We start from the raw sequence: 22,771 nt of genomic DNA, 5'->3' as shown, positions 1-22,771 counted from the left end.
AAAGATACAGTATTTATAATGTTACAAAAGATTTCTATTTCGATTCAAACCTGAAAATAAAAATAAATAATAATAATAATAATAATAAATGCATTTTGAGCAGAATATTAGAATGATTTCTGAAGGATTATGTGACTGAAGTAATGATGCTAAAAATTCAGCTTCGAAATCACAGGAATAAACTTTGGATCTACTTTGGATCAAATAAATGCAGGCTTTTTTAAAAAAACATTAAATATCTTACTGTTTAAAAATATTTGACTGGTAGTGCATGTTTTTGGGTTCAAAATTGAAAATATAATTTTATAATATACATCATTTTCAGTACTTGCCTTGTCTATCAAGCTGTGCAAACACAATATACAAACATTTGTCTACTTTATAGCTATTATTGCAAATTATGAGCTCTACTGAAACTTATTTACCTTTGAAAAAATATAATAATTTGATTATTATTATTTATTATATTTTGTATTTTATTTTTTATTTAATGTATTTTAATTAATGCCTTTAACATTATTATTGTAAAAAAAGAAAAATATACAAACAAACAAACAAACAAATAAATAAATAAATAAAGACCCAAATAAACTTTTGTAACATTATACACTATACCATTCAAAAGCTTGGAGTCAGTATACATTTTTTAATTAATTTTATTTATGTTGTTATAGAAATTAATACTTTTATTTAGCAAGGATGCTTTAAATTGATCAAAAGTGATAATAAAGTCATTTATAATGTTACAAAAGATTTCTATTTCAGATAAATGCTGTTCTTCTGAACTTTCTATTCATCAAAGAAACCTGAAAAAAATTCTACTCAGCTGTAATATAATAATAATAATAATAATAATAATAATAATAATAATAATAATAATAATAATAATAATAATAAATGTTTTTGAGCAGCAAGTCAGAATATTAGAATGATTTCTGAAGGATCGTGTGACTGTATTAATGATGCTAAAATCAGCTTTGAAATAACAGGAACAAATTAAATTTTAAAGTATATTCAAATAGAAAACTGTTATTTTAAATTGTAAAAATATTTTAAAATTGTACTGTTTTTGCTGTACGTTGGATCAAATAAATGCTGGCTTGGTGAGCAGAAGAGACTTCTTTAAAAAAAAAAAAAACATAGTAATGTATTTTTGAGTCCTGATTTGTCACACTGCAGGATTATTTAAATGACTGAAGGGATGATTGAAGAATGAAGAGGTGATTAAAAACTGAAAAAACAGATACACCACATAATATATAAACATATACACTTTCCCTGACACAGTCATATAAATTACATCCTAAAATCTTGATATTGAAATGAGGAAGTGTTTTGTTCCTCTTTTGTAAGTCGCTTTGGATAAAAGCCCTGCTAAAAGCATAATGCAATCAATGCAATCACTAAAGTGCAAGATTCAACAACAGCTACAGATTTATGAATTACACAAAGAAAGCAAGGCAAGGCAGCAAAGGATGGAGAGAATGAGGACAATCAGTCCAAGGTCAGGTGGAGGTGTAGTCGGGTATGTAGAGACCCCCATTAAACCCCTCTCTCTCTCTCTTTGATAGATTAGGCCACAAACGAAGACGGAATGTGAAGAATTCCAGTGTTAGTGTTGGGAAAACTCAATGCTCCATCAGCCTCCCACAGCCGGAGAGGGGTCACATCCCACCCCAGTGGATATCCCGACCATTTACAGAAAGCCAGCACGATCCTGACTCACAAAATATTCCAAAACCGTTTCCAACAACTTGTCATCGTGAACAGGTTTAACACCTGATCCAAAAGTGAAACATCATGAATCATTTCTGTGAATGACTGATCCACTTATAAGCCCATATAAGCCTGTCAGTGTATGTTTACACCAGGTATAAACTCAAGAGTCCAAGTGCAGTCACTTGGCATAAGCCATTTGAGTGATCAAAACTGTGCCTTTTCATGAGTACAAAAATCAAAAAATGTATTTTTTCTATACAAAATGAGTGATGAAACTGGGAAAAAACAGCACTGACGTAATGTTTTGGAGGCGCAGCGGTTGGGGTCTCTGCTCGGACGGTTTTATGAGTGTGCCAGCAGGGCAGAAAGAAACAGAGAGGGATGATTTTACTAAATAAGATCCAGATGTTTCTATCCTCCTGCGTTAAATCTGCCAGAGCTGCGCTGATAACGGCTGCGAGATTGACTGACGGGAACGGGAGTGGGGGAGCAGAGGAGGAGAGAGAGCGAGAGAGATGTTGTTGGACAAAAAAAAGAGTTTCATAAAATGTTTTTTTTTTTGTAATTATCATGTTTAGACCACTTGTGTATGTGAGCTCCTGCTCTGTGAAGAGTATTAAACATGCGTTGTCACCGGTTACATTGTGAAACAATTATTTCATTCCAGCACAGAGTTAAATCTGCAAGCTCACAACCCTTTTCCCATTTAGTATTGTTGAATATGTGTCCACATGAGTCGATATTTGTTAAGTGTAGAGAGATTATTTTCTTGTTTTGAAACTTTTAAGCACCACTAAATCAAATCAACATGCCATTTTTCCCAAAATCATCACTTTTTTCTTTCTTCCCCCCCCCCATTTTTTCCTTATTGTTTTTTTTTTTCTGGATTCTGCTTTTTTTCAATCATTTTTATTTTTCTAGACTTTTAATAGTTAAATAAAAAAACAAAAACAAACAAAAAGCATGTCTAATTAATTTTAAATCATGAAACTTACACGAATAAACAAACCAATTCAGTGTTTGCAAACAGTGATGATGTTTTTTGTGGGCGGAGCTTGCGGAGAAAATGACAGTCTATGGAGCCATGGAATAAAAGAAAAAAAAAGGTAAATTTGAGTGTAGAGCTAATACAATGCATCCTCTATAAACAACATATGTGAATATTATGTAGACATTGTTTAAATCAAATTTATGCTTTAAAAGTAGACTAATCATAGCAGTTTTCATACTGACTTATAAAGACAGGTGATTACGATGAACATAATTAAGGCACAGGTGATACAAGGTTAACTTATGATGAGTAAACGAGGACAGGAAACAGGAACAACCAAATATGGGCACAAGAGGGAGAAACCAACATAAACAGTCCACAGGGGTGTGACACTATGAAATACACTAAAAAATTTTTGTCACAAATTCAGCTTTTTTTTTTTACCGAAGTCTGTGTTTTTCATTCAGTTTCTGGATTCCATTTGAATGGTTTCATGAAATTTTAATAATCAAAAGCATGTCTAAATAATAGATTTTATATATCTAAAAATATTTATTTTTATTTATTTATTTTAAAAAATAAGGTTTTAATAAAAATTTTATTATCAGTAGTACTATCATTACATTAAGTAATATATTTCTGTCACCGTTTCTTCAAGTTAAATTTAACTATTATTTTGACAGGTTGCTGTGAAGAACTTTAGTTTCTGTTTGTATATGATATAATGATAGTTTCTCTCCAAAGAAATAGTAAAATGCTCCTAAAGTTACTCTCAGAGCAGTTCTTGAGATAGTGTTTATGTGTCAAGTACATACTAGGGCTGCAACGATTCCTTGATTCAATCTGAGTATTCAGTTTAAAAAAATCCTCAAATGCATTTTGCCCGTGTTGAATAATCGGCAAAATACCGGAAGTGGCTCATTCCACATATTAAACCAATTTAAAAATCATAATAAAGCATAATTAAAGGCTACTGTTCACTTAGATCTATTTTTATTACTACAAAAAATAATAATTATCTCATTACTCGACTTAATCATCAGAATACTCGACAGATTACTCAATTACCAAAATAACTGTTAGTGTATAGTGTTCAAGTTGATACTGTAGTTCAACTTCAAAAGTTTGTTTTAGCACCGGCTGTACAATGAATTGAATTTATTACTTATATTGTTTAGAAATGTGTACTACTAACACCACAGTTCAAATATATGGACTTTTTTTTTTTTAAATGAATACTTTTATTGAGCAAGAATGCATTAAAAGGATCAAATATGGCATTTCTGTATCAAATAAATGCTGTTCTTTTTAAACTTTTTATGCATCAAAGAATCCTGACTTAAAAGTATGACATTTCCCACAAAACATTAACTGATTTTAATATTATAATAATAAAAAATGTTCCTTCAGCAGCAAATCACCATATTAGAATGATTTCTGAAGTTCATGTGACACTGAAGGCTGGAGTAATAATGCTGAAAATTCAGCTTTGCATCACAGAAATAAATAACATTTTAATATATGTATATTAATTTAATATATTTTTTATAATATATATTTTTTAATTTAATTTAATATATTTTTCAAATAAAAAACTGTTATTTTGAATTGTAATATTATTTCACAATATTGCTATTTATATTACATAAATGCAGCCTTGGTGAGCAGAAGAGACTCCAAACTTGTTTGTTACAGTAAATGCATGACAGTTAAAACACACTGTAACTGGACTTTTTGAAAGAGCTTTAGATTTGTTTCTTGTTTATCACTGGCTACTCAAGGAGGTTTCGTATGAAAGCGGATGATTCTGAACTAAAGCATTTGGCATCACAAGGGGGCCAAACTAAAACTGCTCCCTCGAGAGCTCATTAATCACAGTCAACAATATACCACACATCCCCTCCTCCGTCTCCATTTATATCTCTCTCCCTCTATCTCTCTTTACCTCCCTCTGCACTGTACACATACATGTATGCCCTGTTTCTCTACATCCCTGCATGTGAAACTGATCATTGTATGTGAGTTCTTATGCATGTTAATCATTAAGCCCTAATTCACACCTGAGTAAAGTATGATAGTGCGAAGTCCATTAGATTATCAAACGGCAAACACTGCCCAGAATGCTTTGGCTTCCTTAAAAAGACCAAAACACACATACATCATCACCATGATCAATACAGCATTCATTTGAGTATCCACACAGCTACAGAGGAAAACATTTGCACAATCATTGACCTGATGAGAGAACGGTAAAATCAGACAAGACATAGACAGATGTAGTCACCAGGCTCAAGAGAATCTAGAAATGAAAATACGTTTCTACTGGACATTTTAATGGAGTGTTTATTTCCTGTTTTTATTCTAATTTGTGGACCACAAAACCAGTCCAAGTAGTACACGCATATTTGTAGCGACAGCCAAAAATAAATTGTATGGGTCAAAATTATCAATTTTTTTATGTCAAAAATCATTAGGATATTAAATAGAGATCATGTTCCATGAAGACATTTTGTAAATTTCCTATTGTAAATATATCAAAACTTAACTTTTTAGTAATATGTATTGCTAAGAACTTCATTTGGACAACTTTAAAGGCGATTTTCTCAGTATTTTGTACCCTTATAGCTGGTTTTGTGGTCCAGAGTCACATTTTTTTTTTAATTTTAGCAATTTAGTTCTGTGTTTTTGCCTTTTTAATATTATTTTTTAAATATATCTATATCGTTTTTCTTCACTTTTACTTCAGTTTTGGTTTCAGTCATTTTAGTTCATCAAGTTAAACTAAATAAAAATAGGAAAAATTAAATAAAAAATTAGCTAAATTAAAATAAATGTAAGTTCTTTTATATTTAAAGGAGAAGTCCACTTCCAGAACAACAATTTACAGATAATGTACTCACCCCCTTGTCATCCAAGATGTTCATGTCTTTCTTTCTTTAGTCGAAAAGAAATTATGTTTTTTGAAGAAAACATTTCAGGATTTTTCTCCATATAATGGACTGGAATGGTGCCCCGAGTCTAAACTTCCAAAATGCAGTTTAAATGCAGCTTCAAAGGGCTCTAAACGATCCCAATCGAGGAAGAAGGGTCTTATCTAGCGAAACGATCGGTCATTGTTTTCGGAAAAAAAAAATTGTATACTTTTTAAGCACAAAAGCTTGTGTAGCACAGGTCCTGGGATGCGCGTCCACGGGTCGTTCTTGAACGATTCGTTCATTTTGAACAAATCTTTTATGTGATTCGGGAACAACGAGTTGTCTCGGGGAGTGATTCGTTCAGTCGCGCATGTGCAACATCCTATTAGGTTCTGTACTGGAATTAGTTCACCTGTTTCGAGTCTTCAGGTTTTTCGAGTCGTTCATTCATCTTATGGGGCTGTCACATGATGCTGATTTTGCTAAAATGAACGAAATGACTCGAAAAAAGATTTGTTCATTTTGCTGAAGGAGACTCGAAGGTCCGAGTCGGTGAAATGATCCGAACTTCCCATCACTATTACAAATCATGTCTTTGAATCACCACAAGTTCATCCTCTGTGTACTCTGGCTCAAAAAGGTAGAGTATGTCGAAAAACTCTGTGTTATTTTCTCCTACAACTTCAGAATCGTCCCACATTGTTGTACCTTTCTGTAGCTAGATAAGACCCTTCTTCCTCAGCTGGGATCATTTAGAGCCCTGTGAAGTTGCATTTAAACTGCATTTTGGAAGTTGACTGAAGACAGAAAGACATGAACATCTTGGATGATAAGGGGGTGAGTAAATTATTTGTGAATTGTTGTTCTGGAAGTGGACTTCTCCTTTAAGGGTGTTTGATCTTCTTTGCATGTTCACTTTGCAAAGACTGGGTCGGTACTTCTGCAGCGATGTAAGATAATTTTGAAATGATTTTTGAAGTTGAGGGAGAAAATACAATCAAGAGTTTTTCAACATAACCTAACTGCCTTGAGCCAGAATACACAGAGTTCAGGGAAAGCAAAACAAGATGAGCATTTGAGATTAAAAAGTATTTAAATTGTATTTTTTACATGAAAATAACTGATTGTTTCGCTTGATAAGACCCTTCTTCCTTGGCTGGGATCGTTTACAACCGCATTTGGGATCGTTTGAAGCCGCATTTAAACTGCATTTTGGAAGTTCAAAATTGGGGCACCATATCAGTCCATTATATGGAGAAAAATCCTGAAATGTTTTTCTCAAAAACCATAATTTCTTTACGACTGAAGAAAGAAAGACATGAACATCTTGGATGACAAGGGGGTGAGTCCATTATCTGTAAATTGTTGTTCCTGGAAGTAGACTTCTTTAATTTTGTTTCTGTTAATGCTTATTTTAAGTAGCTTTTTAATGGTTTTAGTTTTAGTAAACTGGTTTCAACTATTCAAACATGACGTCAATTTGTAGGCCAAAAGCCAGCATGATGTTAAGGCAGTTGTTATCAATCAAGTGTTTATACCATTGCTATGCTGTCTGCTTATTAGCTCAAAAGATCCCACCCCCAAGTCTGTATGATATTAGATGGTTTGGGTTCCTCATATAATGTATCTTTCACTGCATTTGCAAGTCAGATCACTTAAGTAACAGCAGAATCATATTAACAATCACTCATGCTTTTAGTGCACATAACGCTGGGTGAGATACGTGCTAAAGCTTGACAATTACTGTTAGGAGTGTGTTTATTTAGCAAACACCACTAATAATCTTGTCCATATGAATACGATACACTTACATTGGCTTTTATGTGTTCACACAGAAATGCACGCATTCATTAACTACCATGTACAAACATACAAACTGAACAAATGCATGAGGTCTGTGAATGTAATAATCAATAAGAAAAGGCAATAAAAACAGTGTGAGAAAGAGAGACAGTACCTGCTCGAAGCCACAGCATTTTGTTTTAGGATGGACACAACCTACTACACTGAAGATGCGTGTATATGACCCAGTACGTCTCTCATATCCTTTCAAACAACATACACCTTTCCGTCTCGGACCTCACTTGGCGGGTCCACGGTAACGTGAATGTGTGTGTGTGTGTAGTAATGCAGGATTAGGTCTCAGTCATGAGACAGAGCTGTACCAGGCCACCACACACAGTTCTAGTCGCCCACCAGCACTGAGCGCACAGGCCCGACCTGAGCAGCTTACCTACCCTCCACAAACACGAGAGAGGGAATGCTAAGGAGAAATGAATGCCTTCATACTGTCAGCAGAGGAAGGAAACATGTTAAAGTCAGGTAACAATGAGGAATTCAAGGAATGATACACTTTCAGAGGGGTGTAATATAGTAGCAGTTTCACACGCTTCACCACTGCCAATATCTCAGCCCAGTTTTAACCCCAGTGCCCCAGATTAATCCCTGCTAACATGTCGAGTCACTAGTCAGATTATCTGGTGTGGTCTGATCAGCCAGTTTAAATGTCCTATTTTCAAAAAATGAAAAGATCTGCATATAAGTTCACTTCCAGAATGAATATTTTTGGATAATTCATGCATGTTTATGTCTTTCTTTCTTCAGTCACAAAGAAATTATGTTTTTTGAGGAAACGTTGCAGGATTTTTCTCCATAAAGTTGACTTCAGTGCTGGTCAACAGATTGAAGGTCCAAACTGCAGTTTCAATGCAGCTTCAAAGGGCTCCACATGATCCCAGAGAGGAATAAAGGCCTTATCTAGCAAAATCATAGTATTTTCTTAAATGCTCATCTTGTACTAGCTTTGCGATGTGCATGTATGTCTTCATACATTACATAATCATGGTGGAAAAGTCACGAGCGTTAGTTCTTTGTCTATGTACTTTGGTTTTAAAAGGTTGGGCAGGGAGAAAAACTCCATTTCATTTTATCCTCCAACTTTAAAAATGCCTGATATCGTTGTTTTACCCTTTTTTGTACAGGACGTTTGGATTTCTTTGCACATCCGCTTTGTAATCACTGTGACCTTTCCAACGTGACTACGTAATGCGTGGTCAAGCTAGTGCAAGACGAGCATTTGTGGTTAAAAGGTATATAAATTTGTATTTTTCTAAAGGACTGGTAAGACCTTTATTCCTTGGCTGGTATCATGTAGAGCCCTTTGAAGCTGCACTGAAACTGCAATTTGGACCTTCAACCTGCTGATCCCTGTTGAAGTTCACTATATGAAGAGAAATCCTGGAATGTTTTCCTCAAAAACCTTCATTTCTTTTCAACTGAATAAAGACAGACATCTTGGATGACATGGGGTGAGTAAATTATCAGGAAATTTTAATTCTGGAAGCGAACATCTCTGTTAAGTGACTAAATCTTCAATGCCATGAAAAAAGAAACAAGATTTGATCTAGTGAAAAAAAGTAATGAAACTGGAGAACAGCAAGCAAAAACAAAACACACAACCAGTGCAGTCTGACTCACAAGCAAGTGAGTCTTTAAAAGAACAATTAAAAAAAGCACCGCACAATTTTCAAAGTTGTCAGATCGCTGCTCTTTTCACACTGCGTGACTATGTGGGGTATCATCTAGTCAGGGTTGCCAGGTTTTCACAACAAAACCCGCCTAATTGTTACTCAAAACTAGCCTAATCGGATTTCGTGGGGGGGTCTCCCATTAAAAATCGAGTTCGGAGGGATAAAGTACATGTTTTTTTGTTGGGGTTCCCCTGGTAAATTTGTATTTGAGGGTCTAAATATGATGTTATTGAAGTCACTTCAACCCATGGCAACAGTGTTAAAATAGCCCAATAGTGTATGCCAACAGTGCATTTAGTTCCTGTTGTGTGCATGCTACTTGAAGGATCGGTGACAGTGGGTCATACATTATGCAACTTTTCACTAGGAACAATCTCCGACAACTCCGCCTGGTCTACAAACTACGTTTCACAACCACATACATTTATTTCTGTCAAAAACCATAGCTTGCAAAAAGCTTGCAATCCAACAATGATTTGCAGTAAAACATTAAAAATAAACAAAGTAAAGTATAAAGGAGAGAATGGCTGCTTGCTGATGTTCTGTTGCGGGTCTATTATAACTCCTCCCCCTGAACATTCCCTTGCCCTGTATCATGCTCTCTCATTGGCTGTAGGTCATCGCTGATGTCTTACTGTCATACTGCAGGAATCCAGAAATTTAGCATGCCAAATATCTCATGGCTATTGGCGACACATTGATGCTTCTCTAAGAGCACATCTTTGATCAGACTACGCAATTGTCACACACATGAATGAGCACCAATTTGCCTCTGATTTCAGGCATTTGTCAGGGATTTCAACAAAACTGTCATGATGCAGATTGTGCCCAGTATTACTGGTTTGAATCAATCTGATGAATCATTTTTAACTCATTGAATCATTTAGGTAACTAAATTAACATCTGACTCACTTAAATTACAAGTTATCAATACTTTTAGTAATGAAACACATGGGAGTGTGATGACAATCTTAAAGTTTTTGAAATGTATAGCAGTATTATTAAATAATAATTGTTAATAATAATAATTTAATTAAAGATATTTACAATTTTGAAAAAATATATAATATAATGTAATAATATAATATAATATAATATAACTAAGGCTGGCAAACGATTAACCGCGATTAATCACATTCAAAATAAAGTTTGACATATGTGTGTGTACTGTGTGTAATTATTATGTATAAATACAAGCACATTCATTCATATTTAAGAAATATTTACAAGTATATGTATTTATTATATTTTTTCTAAAATTTATATTATATATATGAATAAAAAATATTTTGTACATAACATATTTCTCTTATATATATACACATTAATTTGTGTGTATTTATATATACAGATATATATTAGGCAAACTTAAACTATTATTTTGTATGCGATTAATCGTGATTAATCGTTTGCCAGCCCTAAATATAATACATTTGAAGCACCATTTACATATTCTAAATATTAAATTAAAATATATAAATATAGACCATTTCGCTAGATGTAAACAACACTGGTCCAGAAGCGCTTCCTGCTTCTTTTTTTTTTTTTTTATTATATACATATACAAATACATCTTAAAGGTGCTAATGTAACACTTTCATCCAGTCAAATGTTATGTTGGTTGTATTTTTTTATGATGTTTCTGTAAAGTAAAAAAAAAAAAACAGGAAGTGTATCGGGACCAGTATGTTTACATCTAGCGAAATGGTCTATATATAAATATTTATAAATATATAAATATTAAATAAAAGTTCAACTTATATGAAAACTAGAATTGAAATAAACTGAAATGAAGAAATGAAAACTGAAATGACCAAAATTAGTTTAAGTTGAAGAACTAAATTTACTAAAACGAAACTGAAATAAATATAAAGCTAAACAGAAACATAAAAAACTAATAAAAAACAACAAAAAAATAAAAATGAAATACTACAATTATTGAAGCCTATTCTCGCCACTAAATAAAAAATAAAAAAAGATTATTGCGACTTTTTATTTCACAATTCTGTCTTTTTTCTCAGAATTGCATGACACAATCTTGCAATTCTGACCTTTTTTCTCAGAAATGTAAGATATAAACTCACAATTGCTCTCAAGTCTTCATTTCTGTCTTTATCTCACAATTAAATTTTTTTCACGCAATTCTGACTTTTTTTCTCAGAACTGTGAGATATATCTCACAACTCTCACAATTCTCACAATTGTGATGTTATAACTGAAAATTCACAATTTTGAGAAAAAGTCAGAATTGCAAGATGTAAACTCGCAATTCAGAGAAAAAACTGTTTATATCTCGCAATTCTGACTTTATAACTCCCAATTTCGAGTTTATATCACACAATTCTGACTTTAAAACTCAAAATTGTGAGTTTACATCTCACAGTTCTGAAAAATAAAGTCAGAGTTGCGAGATAAACTTTGCAATTACCTTTTTTATTTTTTATTCAGTGGCAGAAACAAGCTTCAATATATAATAGTGTATAAATAATACTAAAATAACACTGTACACAAATCACTTGAGTTCCAATAAAAGGAAAGATGTGGGAAACGGATCACAGTCACCTGAAAGTGCGTAATTTTTGGTTTGTTGTAATTGAACTGGCATGCAAACGTTACAGGCCTGGCTGCTCAAACACAATGCATTCCAGTGACAGCAATACACTGTTACATGAGAGAGACCACGCGCAACGGCCAATCTATTCCTACTCCATCAAACATCAGCCCCAGGAACCATCTGTACCTGCACACAAGAGTGATCCATGACTTACTGACATCAGGCTAAATATGAACTAACCTGCCTGAATCCTCTCACAGAAGTCACTGAGTGCAATAGGCACCACGCAAACCACGCAACTGCATGCTTTCTACTGAGGGGGTGGCTCTATGATAAGCCCATTTACTGTAAACATAAAAACTGATAATTTCCCAAAATAAGAGAATAAAAACTTCTGTAAAGCAAAACGAAAGCTGGCAGGCATCTGGTTGGGTGGTGTAGGGATAAGTTTCGGTGTTATGGAACTCATGGATGAATTGTGATCCAAAATATCAACTCCTACACTGGTGTTTCAACCAGTCCCTGAGTGCTTAATGTGTGCTAGTGTACAAAAAACCCATACGTGTGTGTTTCTGCTTGTGCATGCGGGCATGCGTGTGTGTGTTTGTATGACCTGTGCCCTGCCCTTATCTCACCCCACCCACAGCATGTATGAGTGTGTGTGTGTGCATCCATCTGTGTGCGCGTCTAAGTCTGTTATCTCTCTTCCTCGCCCTGTCTGCACACTGTCACACTAATGGAGTCGGAATGAGGCAGCGATAGTGAAAAAGAGACGTGAGAGAGAAAGAAACATTACTCTCACCTCATTCTGATTTTTAATAGTCTTGTAGGTATGCCAGGAATGATGCGGTGCATTAGAGACCCTCAATAAGCAGCTTATGGCTACACTCAATCGGGCTAAAACGCTTTCTGAGCACTCTTATGTCACAGGGGGTTTTGGTGCTAGTTATCTTTAGGTAAATATCTGAAAAATATCCACTCTGCGCCTCTCAGAGCCGAAGGAACAGAAGCCAAAAACCGTTACCCAGAATTCCTTTCAACAACCTTAATCGTTGAGCCATCTTTGCAAATAAAGAAAACACAGAAGCCGTTTGTAATGGGTGTTTGTTTACTCTGAGAATGTGGGTTCGGTTCTCTCAAACATTTTCGCCAGATTGAGACAAGTGAGGTGTCACAATTTATCAGCAATAATTGATTTTTCTTAATGAAGTTGTTTTTATTTTTGCTTTTATATTTTTCAAGTTTTAGTAAGTTTGGTGTGTTTTTGCAGTTTTTATTTTTATTTTTTTATTTTTAAATATGTCTACACTACCAGTCAAAAGTTTCTGAACAGTAAGACTTTTAAAAGTCTGCTCACCAAGTCTGCATTTATTTGAACCAAAAAAACAGAAAAAGCAGTAATATTGCGAAATACTTTTACTATTTAAAATAATTGCTTTCTATTTGAATATATTTTAAAATGTAATTTATTCCTGTGATCAAAGCTAAATTTTCAGCATCATTACTCCGGCCTTCAGTGTCACATGATCCTTCAGAAATCATTCTAATATGCGGATTTGCTGATCAAGAATTTATTTTACTATATTAGTATTATTAATAATAATATTTAATACAGTTGAGTACATTTTTTCAGGATTATTTGATGAATAGAAAGATCCAAAGATCAGCATTTATCTGAAATAAAAAGCTTTTGTAGTATTATACACTGTATCATTCATAAGCTTGGAGTCAGTATAGTTTTTGGGAAAGAAATTATAGAAATTCAAATTACATTTTAAATTATATTCAAATAGAAAATAGTTATTTTAAATAGTAAAAATATTTCTAAATTTTACTGTTTTCGCTGTACTTTGGATCAAATAAATGCAAGCTTGGTAAGCAGAAGAGACTTTTTTAAAAACATTACAAATCTTACTGTTCTAAAACTTTTGACTGGTAGTGTAATTCTTATTAATTTCATTTAAATTTAAGTTTCAGTTATTTAAGTACTTCACGTTAAACTAAAATAAAATAAGAAATTTTGCCTTGCCACTTTATTTCAGTTAACATTTATTTTATTTTAAGTAACATTTTTATGTTTTTTGTTTAAAGTTTAGTTTTAGTTTATGAAAACAACCCTGCTACTAATATTAATATTATATTATACATATTATTAATATTGTAGAAGAGACATTACTGAAGTATTTTAATATTTCAGTGATTATTCTTCTACAAAATTTTAAAAGTTAAAATCAAACGGCTCAGAAGAATGAAATTTTTTTTATCGAAAATTAAAAAAAAAAAAAAAAGTTTCTACTAGACATCAATATGATTAAACATAATTTTTCAGAGAAGTCTCCTGATTCTCAGATATTTCTTCAAAGAAAAGAGAGATCTCAACATAAACTCAAACATTTCTCATCAGATCCTTCTACTTTAGACAACCAACGTGTGTCCTTTTCTATTTCCTCCTTGTCTGAGAAACACCCAAGTTGATATTTGAATGAAACAAGCGTTGATAGAGCGACCTCTGAGCAATAAAATTTTCCTCTAGAACAGCTGAGGGTCAAATGAGTCCTACAACAGACAAACAGCTCAATCTGCCTCTTCTTTTGTTCTTTGTGTTGCTGTACTCCACAATGGATGTTCATTTAAGATAGCCTCCCCGCACAACACACACACAAACACAAACAAACAGGGCACAAACACACGGAGCATTCATTGGGAATCGTGGATGTGGAGCACAATTAAAAACTGCAACCAGCCATCAATTCAATCGCACAAATACACACACACACAGAGTCAAACAGTAGTAAAAGTAGCAGCAAAATGTCAAAAGAATCTGAACAAATCACAATCAGGAACTCAGAAGCACAACAAGCTATAAACCAACATCTAAATTTGTAATGTGCTCTATTTACAACTAAATAAGTGTGTCCACACTACAATTATTCCATATTTCACATCTCATACTAACTGATAGTGTCGTTGTTTCTAGCGTGTCTCTGTGGAAAATGCTCTCAGACCACCTCTAGGGCAGAGGCAGCAGGGTTACGGCCAGGACCAGAGGTGCACCTCACTCCCCAACTGAAGAATGTAAACATGTGAAATTCTCGTTAAAGAGCATCGCTTGATGGCCGTGAACTCTAGAGTCCAATGAAGTCAACAGTGTTTACAGTGAAACGCTGTCATGTATACAAACTGTTACACCTGCTCTGACAAAACACACTCACGCCTAATGATGTGCCACAAATTATGGTTGGAAAATCCCTCCTAAATAAATAGTTTGGCTTAGAACCATAAACAACTACGGCTTTTATCTGCCAAGAATGACAGAGAAACTAATATGACCACTCTGTGAGGACAATAAAGTTAAAACAGTGGGGTGAGCCAAATCTTTCTGAAGAACAGAAAGATGACGATGAGAAAAGAGTGAAGATAAAGAAGCAGGAGGCAATAAGTCATCACTGTGCAGTGATGTAACTACAAGTAACGCTTAAAAGTGTGAATCATACATATCCAGGTCACATTTAACCCCCAAAATCAAAAGAAAAAGTAATTACATGTGAAATTAAAAATTAAGTCTTTGTTTTTTTTTAAATTACCACTACGTTTTTTTTTACATTGTTTTCAAGACAATTAAGGACATTTTCTCTTTTTTTTTTGGTAATTCTCATTCTTGATATTCTCAGTTTCAGTTATTTTAGTTATTTAACTTAGTACTTAATATTCTCAATAATTCTCAAACTCTGTATTTCTTTAAAAATTTGTCAATTTGTCATTAACGCAATGTAACAATATATATTTTTTGTCATTCACATTACCTCAGTAGTGATTCTTACTCATGTTATTTTTTCATAAAAATTTAATTACCGCAATGCATATTTTTGTACTCATTATTCTCATAAGTGATTCTAATGGCTGTAATTTCTTTAAAGGTTTGTCAAATTGTCATAACCACAGTGTAAGTAGATTTTTTTTTGTATTTCTCATGATTCTCAAGTGATTCTAATTACTGTAATTTCTTTAAAAAATTGTCAAATTGTCATTACCGCAATGTAACTACTGTAATTGAAAGAAAATGTCATTACTGCAATGTATATTTTTGTACTCATTATTCTCAGTAGTGATTCTAATTACTGTAATTTCTTCACAAATTTGTCAGACTGTTATTACCACAATGTAACTAGATTTTTTTTTGTCTCAATAGTGATTCTTATTATGGTAACTTCAAACATGCCATTACCGCAATGTACATTTTTTGTACTCATTATTTAATAGTGATTCTAATTACTGTAATTTCTTTCAAAACATTGTCAAATTGTCATTACCACAATAAAACTACATATTTTTTGCAGTTCACATTATCTCAATAGCAATTCACATTACTATAATTTTTTAACTGTAATTACTGCAATGTACATTTTTTGTACTCATTATTCAATAGTGATTCTAATTACAGTAATTTCTTTAAAAATTCATTGAATTGTTATTACTGCAATGTAACTAGATATTTCTTGTAATTCACATTATCTCACTTGTGATTCTCATTACAATAATAAAAAAATGTCATTACCGCAATGTATATATTTTTGTAGTTCTTATTCTCAATAGTGATTTTAATTACTGTAATTTCTTTTAAAAAATGGTAAAATTGTTATTACTGTAATGCAACTCAATTTTTATTTTTAAAAATATTATAAAAATTTTATTTAAGAAACTTAAATTGCATCTAGATATTTTTCTGTAATCCTTATCTCAGTGGCAATTCTCATTACTGTAATTAAAAAAAGGAATTATCGCAATGTATATTTTTTATACTCATTATTCTCAATAGTGATTCTAATTACTGTAATTTCTTTTAAAAAAATGTCAAATAGGCATTGCTTCAATGTAACTCGATATTTTTGGTAATTCACACGATCTCACTTGGGATTCTCATTATTGTAATTATTTTAAATGTCATTACCGCAATGTATATTTTTTGTACTCATTATTCTCAATAGTGATTCTAATTACTGTAATTTCTTTAAAAGTTTGTCAAATTGCTATTACCGCAATGTAACTACATATTTTTTTGCAATTCACATTATCTAAATTATGATTCTCTTTACTGTCATTTTTAAAATGTCATTACCGCAATGTATATTTTATTTTATTTATTCTCAATAGCGATTCTAATTACTGAAATTTCTTTAAATTACTCCAATGTATTTTAATATTTTTTGTAATTATTCTCAATAGTTATTTTCATTTTTTAAAATATTATAAAAATATTATTTAAAAATACTATGAAAGTTTTAAGAAACTCAAATTGCATCTAGACATTTTTTGTAATCCTCATTATTTTCAATAGTGAATTCTCATTACTGTAATTTTAAAAAAAGCCAACTTGTCATTACCGCAATGCATAGAGTTTTTTTTGCAACTGTCATTATTATCATAGTGATTCTCATTACTGTAATTTAAAAAACACAAAACAAACTGCAATTAAAAATACTGCATCTTTTAAAAGGCAAATTCTACAATTATGTATTTTTCAATTAAAATACTGCAGTGCATTTTTACATTATATTAATAACAATTAGACTTTTTTCCATTACCGTTATAATTTTTTTTGACAAAGTGTTTTAAACTCTCACTCTTTATTACTTTCTTTCTTTTGATTTTGACCAATGGCACAACATAGATAAATCAGAGGACATCACATCTGCTTCATCCTATTGTTTTCATTTTATTTTCCTTTTTTTTTCTTGCACCCCCAGCTATCTATTCGTTAATCCATCTCTCTCTTTAATTCTCCTATTCTCAATGTCTCTGTCTTAACCATTACAAACACACCATTTATCACATTCCTCTGTCCTTCCCAGTGTTTCTCCTCAAACCCCTCCTTCTCTCTCCTCTGGATTCCATCCTTCGCTCCCTGCATCCGTACATCATCTTCTCTCTCCGCGAAAACCTCTCCACCTTTCTGCCCTTCCCCAACATTCCTTCACTGCGTTCTGCCCGTCTGACCTCATCGGTGGCTTTCTGTGTTTCTCCCCCAAAAAATCCAGCATGACACACTTAATCCTGCTAAATCACACAGGAGTAATGTTTCAAACATGAGTCCTTAACAAAAACTGTACCAGTGGATACGGGGTGGTAAAATACATACCAACACATATTGACGTTAACAAGTACTTCAAGTGGAATATGTACTGATATTAAGCTTTGACTATTGAGAAACAAGTGTGGAACATTCAAGAACGACCATCAATAATAAGGTTTTTTTTCTGTATCATTCAGGCAATTTAGAAGAAAATATCAGTTGCTTTTCCAAATAAGCGGCAGTTACTTTGTTTTCCCATTTATTGACAGACAGCTCTAAACATGATGTTACTGTAGTTTTATACTAAATGTGAAAATGCATTTACAGATTCAGTGTTCCTCAAAAGTGAAAATACAAACTGGCAATAATTAAATGTCAAATAACACAAGTATCCTTTATGTATTTAATCCCAATTCATTAACCAGTGTCTTTGCTGCTGTCCTTCGATGATCCAACTCAAACTAATAACTGAAAAATGAAATGACATTTGTAAAACATTTTTTTTATATTAAAAACAAGCAAGCAAGCCCTGCCCATATTTGAAAAGTAACGCAATATTGTAATGCATTACTTTTAAAAGTAACATTCCCCAAAACTTTTCACAGCCAGGGTCACAAACAGGAAAAAATGTTATATTTTTATACACTATGTAAACTCACAGTACATAGTCAAATTTTAATTTCATCACAAGCAAAAAGGAACAGAAAGTACCAGCATGTTTTTGGACGTATACCAAAACAATATCAACACGTATGGTAATACCATGGACATACACCATGGCATTTTTAAAAATGTTTTGGTTGATGTGACCCTCGCTTACTTTTATTGGTGTAACCTAATGTAGATTGACTTAGACATATAAAATCAGCCTTTTGAATATGGAAACTGTATCAAAGTACCATGGTATTACCATCTGATCCATCACTGTAGGGATGAACCAGTGATCTTACAAGCAACATACAGTAATCTTTTTGAGATATTCTTGAACTGTCACATCAGCAGGTGATCAATGAACTGTCTTACCTTCGAAGAATCTCTGTAAGGCCTCCGTTTCATCAATCACGGTTTCCATTCTAGCGGCTCCCGCTTATAAACTCCATGAACATGAACGGACTCCGGCGGGAGTCGCTTGCGCTTCAAACTCTCATCATCCCAACTTGACGCACAATTACCTTTATATACTAATAAGCCGCTGAGTTCCTCAAAACGAGTTCTGTATCAATATCTCCTCTGGATTATTAATTAATATAATTCGCAGTTCACTTGTTTCGTTTTCTTGCGTAAAAAACAAATTCCCGTTCTGAGGAGATTTTACCTTTGAATGTCAGGTGGAGGCATATTCCAGTTTTCCCCGATGATTTCGTTTATTTGTAACCGCGATACATAATTACAGACTTGTTTCGTGAGAAATAGTCATTTGAAGTTGGAAAATGTTTTTAATTCGGTAAAACGATAGTGTGAGCAGGTTTTGCGCGCACGGAGCTGCGCTCGAGCCCCTTTCAGTCAAACGCGCTCAACGTCTTTTTCTGCGCGCTCTCGCTGTACACGCGCCGTGCGCGCGCGCTCCAGAAGTAAGCGCAGTGGGAAAGACAAATGTGACCCTGGACCACAAAACCAGTCTTAAGTCGCTGGGGTATATTTGTAGCAATAGCCAAAAATACATTGTATGGGTCAAAATTATTGATTTTTCTTTTATGCCAAAATTCTTTAGGAAATTAAGTAAAGATCATGTTCCATGAAGAAATTTTGTAAATTTCCTACTGTAAATATATCAAAACTTAATTTTTGATTAGTAATATGCATTGCAAAGAACTTAATTTGGAAAACTTTAAAGGCGATTTTCTCAATATTTTGAATTTTTTGCACCCTCAGTTTCCATATACAATATAGAACAATATTTGGCCGAGATACAACTGTTTCAGTATATGGAATCTGAGGGTGCAAGAAAATCAAAATATTGAGAAAATCGGCTTTAAAGTTGTCCAAATTAAGTTCTTTGCAATGCATATTACTAATCAAAAATTAAGTTTTGATATATGTGACCCTGGACCACAAAACCAGTCTTAAGTGGCTGGGGATTATTTGTAGCAATAGCCAAAAATACATTGTATGGGTCAAAATGATTGATTTTTCTTTTATGGCAAAAATCATTAGGAAATTAAGTAAAGATCATGTTCCATTAAGATATTTTGTTAAATTCCTACTGTAAATGTATGAAAACTTAATTTTTGATTAGTAATATACATTAAGAACATTATTTGAAGAACTTTAAAGGTGATTTTCTCAATATTTGAATTTTTTGCACCCTCAGATTCCTGATTTTTAAATAGTTGTATCTCGACCAAATATTGTCCTATCCTAACAAACCATACACCAATGAAAAGCTTATTTATTCAGCTTTCATATGATGTAATCTCAATTTTGACAAATTGACCCTTATGATTGGTTTTGTGATCCAGGGTCACATATTTACAGTAGGAAATTTACAAAATATTTTCATGGAATATGATATTTAATAAATTTCCTAATGATTTTTGGCATAAAAGAAAAATCTATAATTTTGACCCATACAATGTATTTTTGGCTATTGCTACAAACATACCCCAGCGACTTAAGACTGGTTTTGTGGTCCAGGGTCACAAATGTCCCCCAAAAATCTAGTTTTGACAAGAAATTACATTCCGGTTTAGCCGTGGCATTTCTACCGTATGAAAGTGACCATTCAGGCCAACTAAAGAGACATGTCGTCGCAAATGTAAGGTTTCTTGTCCGACATTGATGCAATACGCGACCCTAAAACAGAAACGAGACAGGTATATAAACAAAGAAAGTTAAATAAACAGACACATAAACCTAGGCTAATACATAACTAAGCAATTAATTGTTGAAAAATAATTATGTTTGCTTTGAAAACCTAAGCGATTTCTCTTATTTTTCTTATTTCTTCTGATGTAATTGCTTTAAATAGGTTACTGCAGCAGACAAGAGACATTCAACTGTTTGATCAAAATTATTGCTAGGGAAAAATTAGTCGCTAGATATTGTTAGAGACATGTTATTATTTAATAGTGATTCTAATTACTGTAATTTCTTTCAAAACATTGTCAAATTGTCATGACCACAGTATAACTACATATTTTTTGTAATTCACATTATCTCAATAGCAATTCACATTACTATAATTTTTTAACTGTAATTACTGCAATGTACATTTTTTTTGTACTCATTATTCAATAGTGATTCTAACTACTGTAATTTCTTTTTAAAAAATTGTCAAATTGTTATTACTGGAATGCAACTCAATTTTTATTTTTAAAAATATTATAAAAATTGTATTTAAGAAACTTAAATTGCATCTTGATATTTTTTGTAATCCTCATTATCATTATAAATAGGTTACTGCAGCAGACAAGAGACATTCAACTATTTGATCAAAATTATTGCTAGGGCAAAATTAGTCGCTGGATATTGTTAGGGACATGTTATAGTCCTTACTAAATTCTATGCCCTTCTGAAAAGATCAAGCAACAGATTAATGAGTTGCTGCAAATTTCGCAAAAAGATGGACGTAATTATAATACGATATATATTATATTATATTATTATAATTATAATATAAGATTCCTCCTACTTGTTCTGGCAATGTACCACAGAAATTTTGGTCTGATTTTTTTATGTTCATCCAGTCTCATTTTGTAAGTGACTTTTCTTTTTGTTTTAATGATGTTTTCTTTTGATAGTTTGACTATTTGAAAGAAAATATAGGAAAATATATTTATTATTCACTTGTGTTTTCAGATAGCTAAATTTTACATGTATTAAATAAAAATCTGGCTCTAAATCTCTCTTTTCTATATTCAGATTTGATCTAAACGAAAACATGGAAAACTATTCCAAGGTCTGTTAATCCTAAATCTGTGAAAACTGCATCTCTACATTTTCTTAAGATGAAAAACTACTGGTTACTATAGTTAAACCAGGGTAACCACAAATTAACCATGGTTTTTCTACACTAATCATAGTTTAACCATGGTATTTGTAGTATGATGTTTTTATAACTGTACTGCCTTATTGGACTGATGTTTTGTACTGTTTAATAAAAAAAGAAATCAGAAAAAAAAGATTCACGATAAGCGCTCCAAAGTCCCAATCTGAATTAAATGATTCGTGAACACACTCCGAAGTTAAGATCTAGATCAAATGATTCGCACTCCGAAGTTCCGAACTAAATCAATTGATTTGTGAATCATCATTTCAGATGACTCACGAAATGATTCACGAAACCTCTCCGAAGTTCGGATCTAAACCAATTCGTGCTCGGACGATCACGATTCTTAATCTAGTAGTTTGCGATTTTCTTGATTCAGATCGGGAATCGCAAATCAATTCAGTTTACGAAATGATTCGCAAACTCACTCCAAAATTCTGATCTGAATCGAAAGATTCGCAAACCCACTCTGAAGTTCCGATCTAAATTTGCGAATCATTTCAGATTGGTATTTCGGAGCACAATTCGTGAATGATTCAATTCGCAAATGATTCACGTACCTGCTCCGAAGTTCTAATCTAAATCAAATGATTTGAGATTCATGATTCACGATTCGTGCCTCAAAGTTCCAATCTGAATCAAAAGATTCGCGAAATCGCTTCTAAGTTCTGACAAAAAAGATATATTTTACATATATTTCACACTGTAAACTTTACAAACAAACTGTAATGCTTACAGTATTGTGGGACAAATTGTAGCAGTGCATTTTTTAATGATTTTAGATTTTTTTTATTTTATAAATACCATGGTGCACTTTAAAAAATAATTTTTCGAAGTTGTAAAATACATTATAAAATACACCAAACGTTTGTATTTTACAAGACAGTACCATTCCAGCCTTTATGCTTTAAAATTTCATATTTTATTCAATGTTACTTACCATACTGGCCAATTATTTGTGAAATTTACTAGCAATTTCTGATTGAAAATTGTTCAAAACTTTA

At 32.7% G+C, this 22,771-nt stretch overlaps 1 protein-coding gene across 7 annotated transcripts in view; it reads right to left on the bottom strand.

Moving 5' to 3' along the window:
* myrf (myelin regulatory factor) overlaps positions 1-19,327 on the bottom strand; it is a 40,447-nt gene extending 21,120 nt beyond the window's left edge. For all 7 annotated transcript variants that reach the window (XM_051100009.1, XM_051100010.1, XM_051100012.1 and 4 more), the window contains exon 1: positions 18,803-19,327. In XM_051100009.1, the coding sequence (XP_050955966.1) occupies positions 18,803-18,851 (49 nt within the window). In that variant the 5' untranslated portion in view covers positions 18,852-19,327. The remainder of the gene's footprint in view (positions 1-18,802) is intronic.
* Between the last annotated feature and the right edge of the window lie 3,444 nt (positions 19,328-22,771).

This window comes from Labeo rohita, chromosome 25 (genome assembly GCF_022985175.1).
Source record: "Labeo rohita strain BAU-BD-2019 chromosome 25, IGBB_LRoh.1.0, whole genome shotgun sequence".
Taxonomy (NCBI): domain Eukaryota; kingdom Metazoa; phylum Chordata; class Actinopteri; order Cypriniformes; family Cyprinidae; genus Labeo; species Labeo rohita.
The sequence above is the reverse complement of the archived record's forward strand: the minus strand, read 5'-3'. Positions and strand labels throughout refer to the sequence as shown.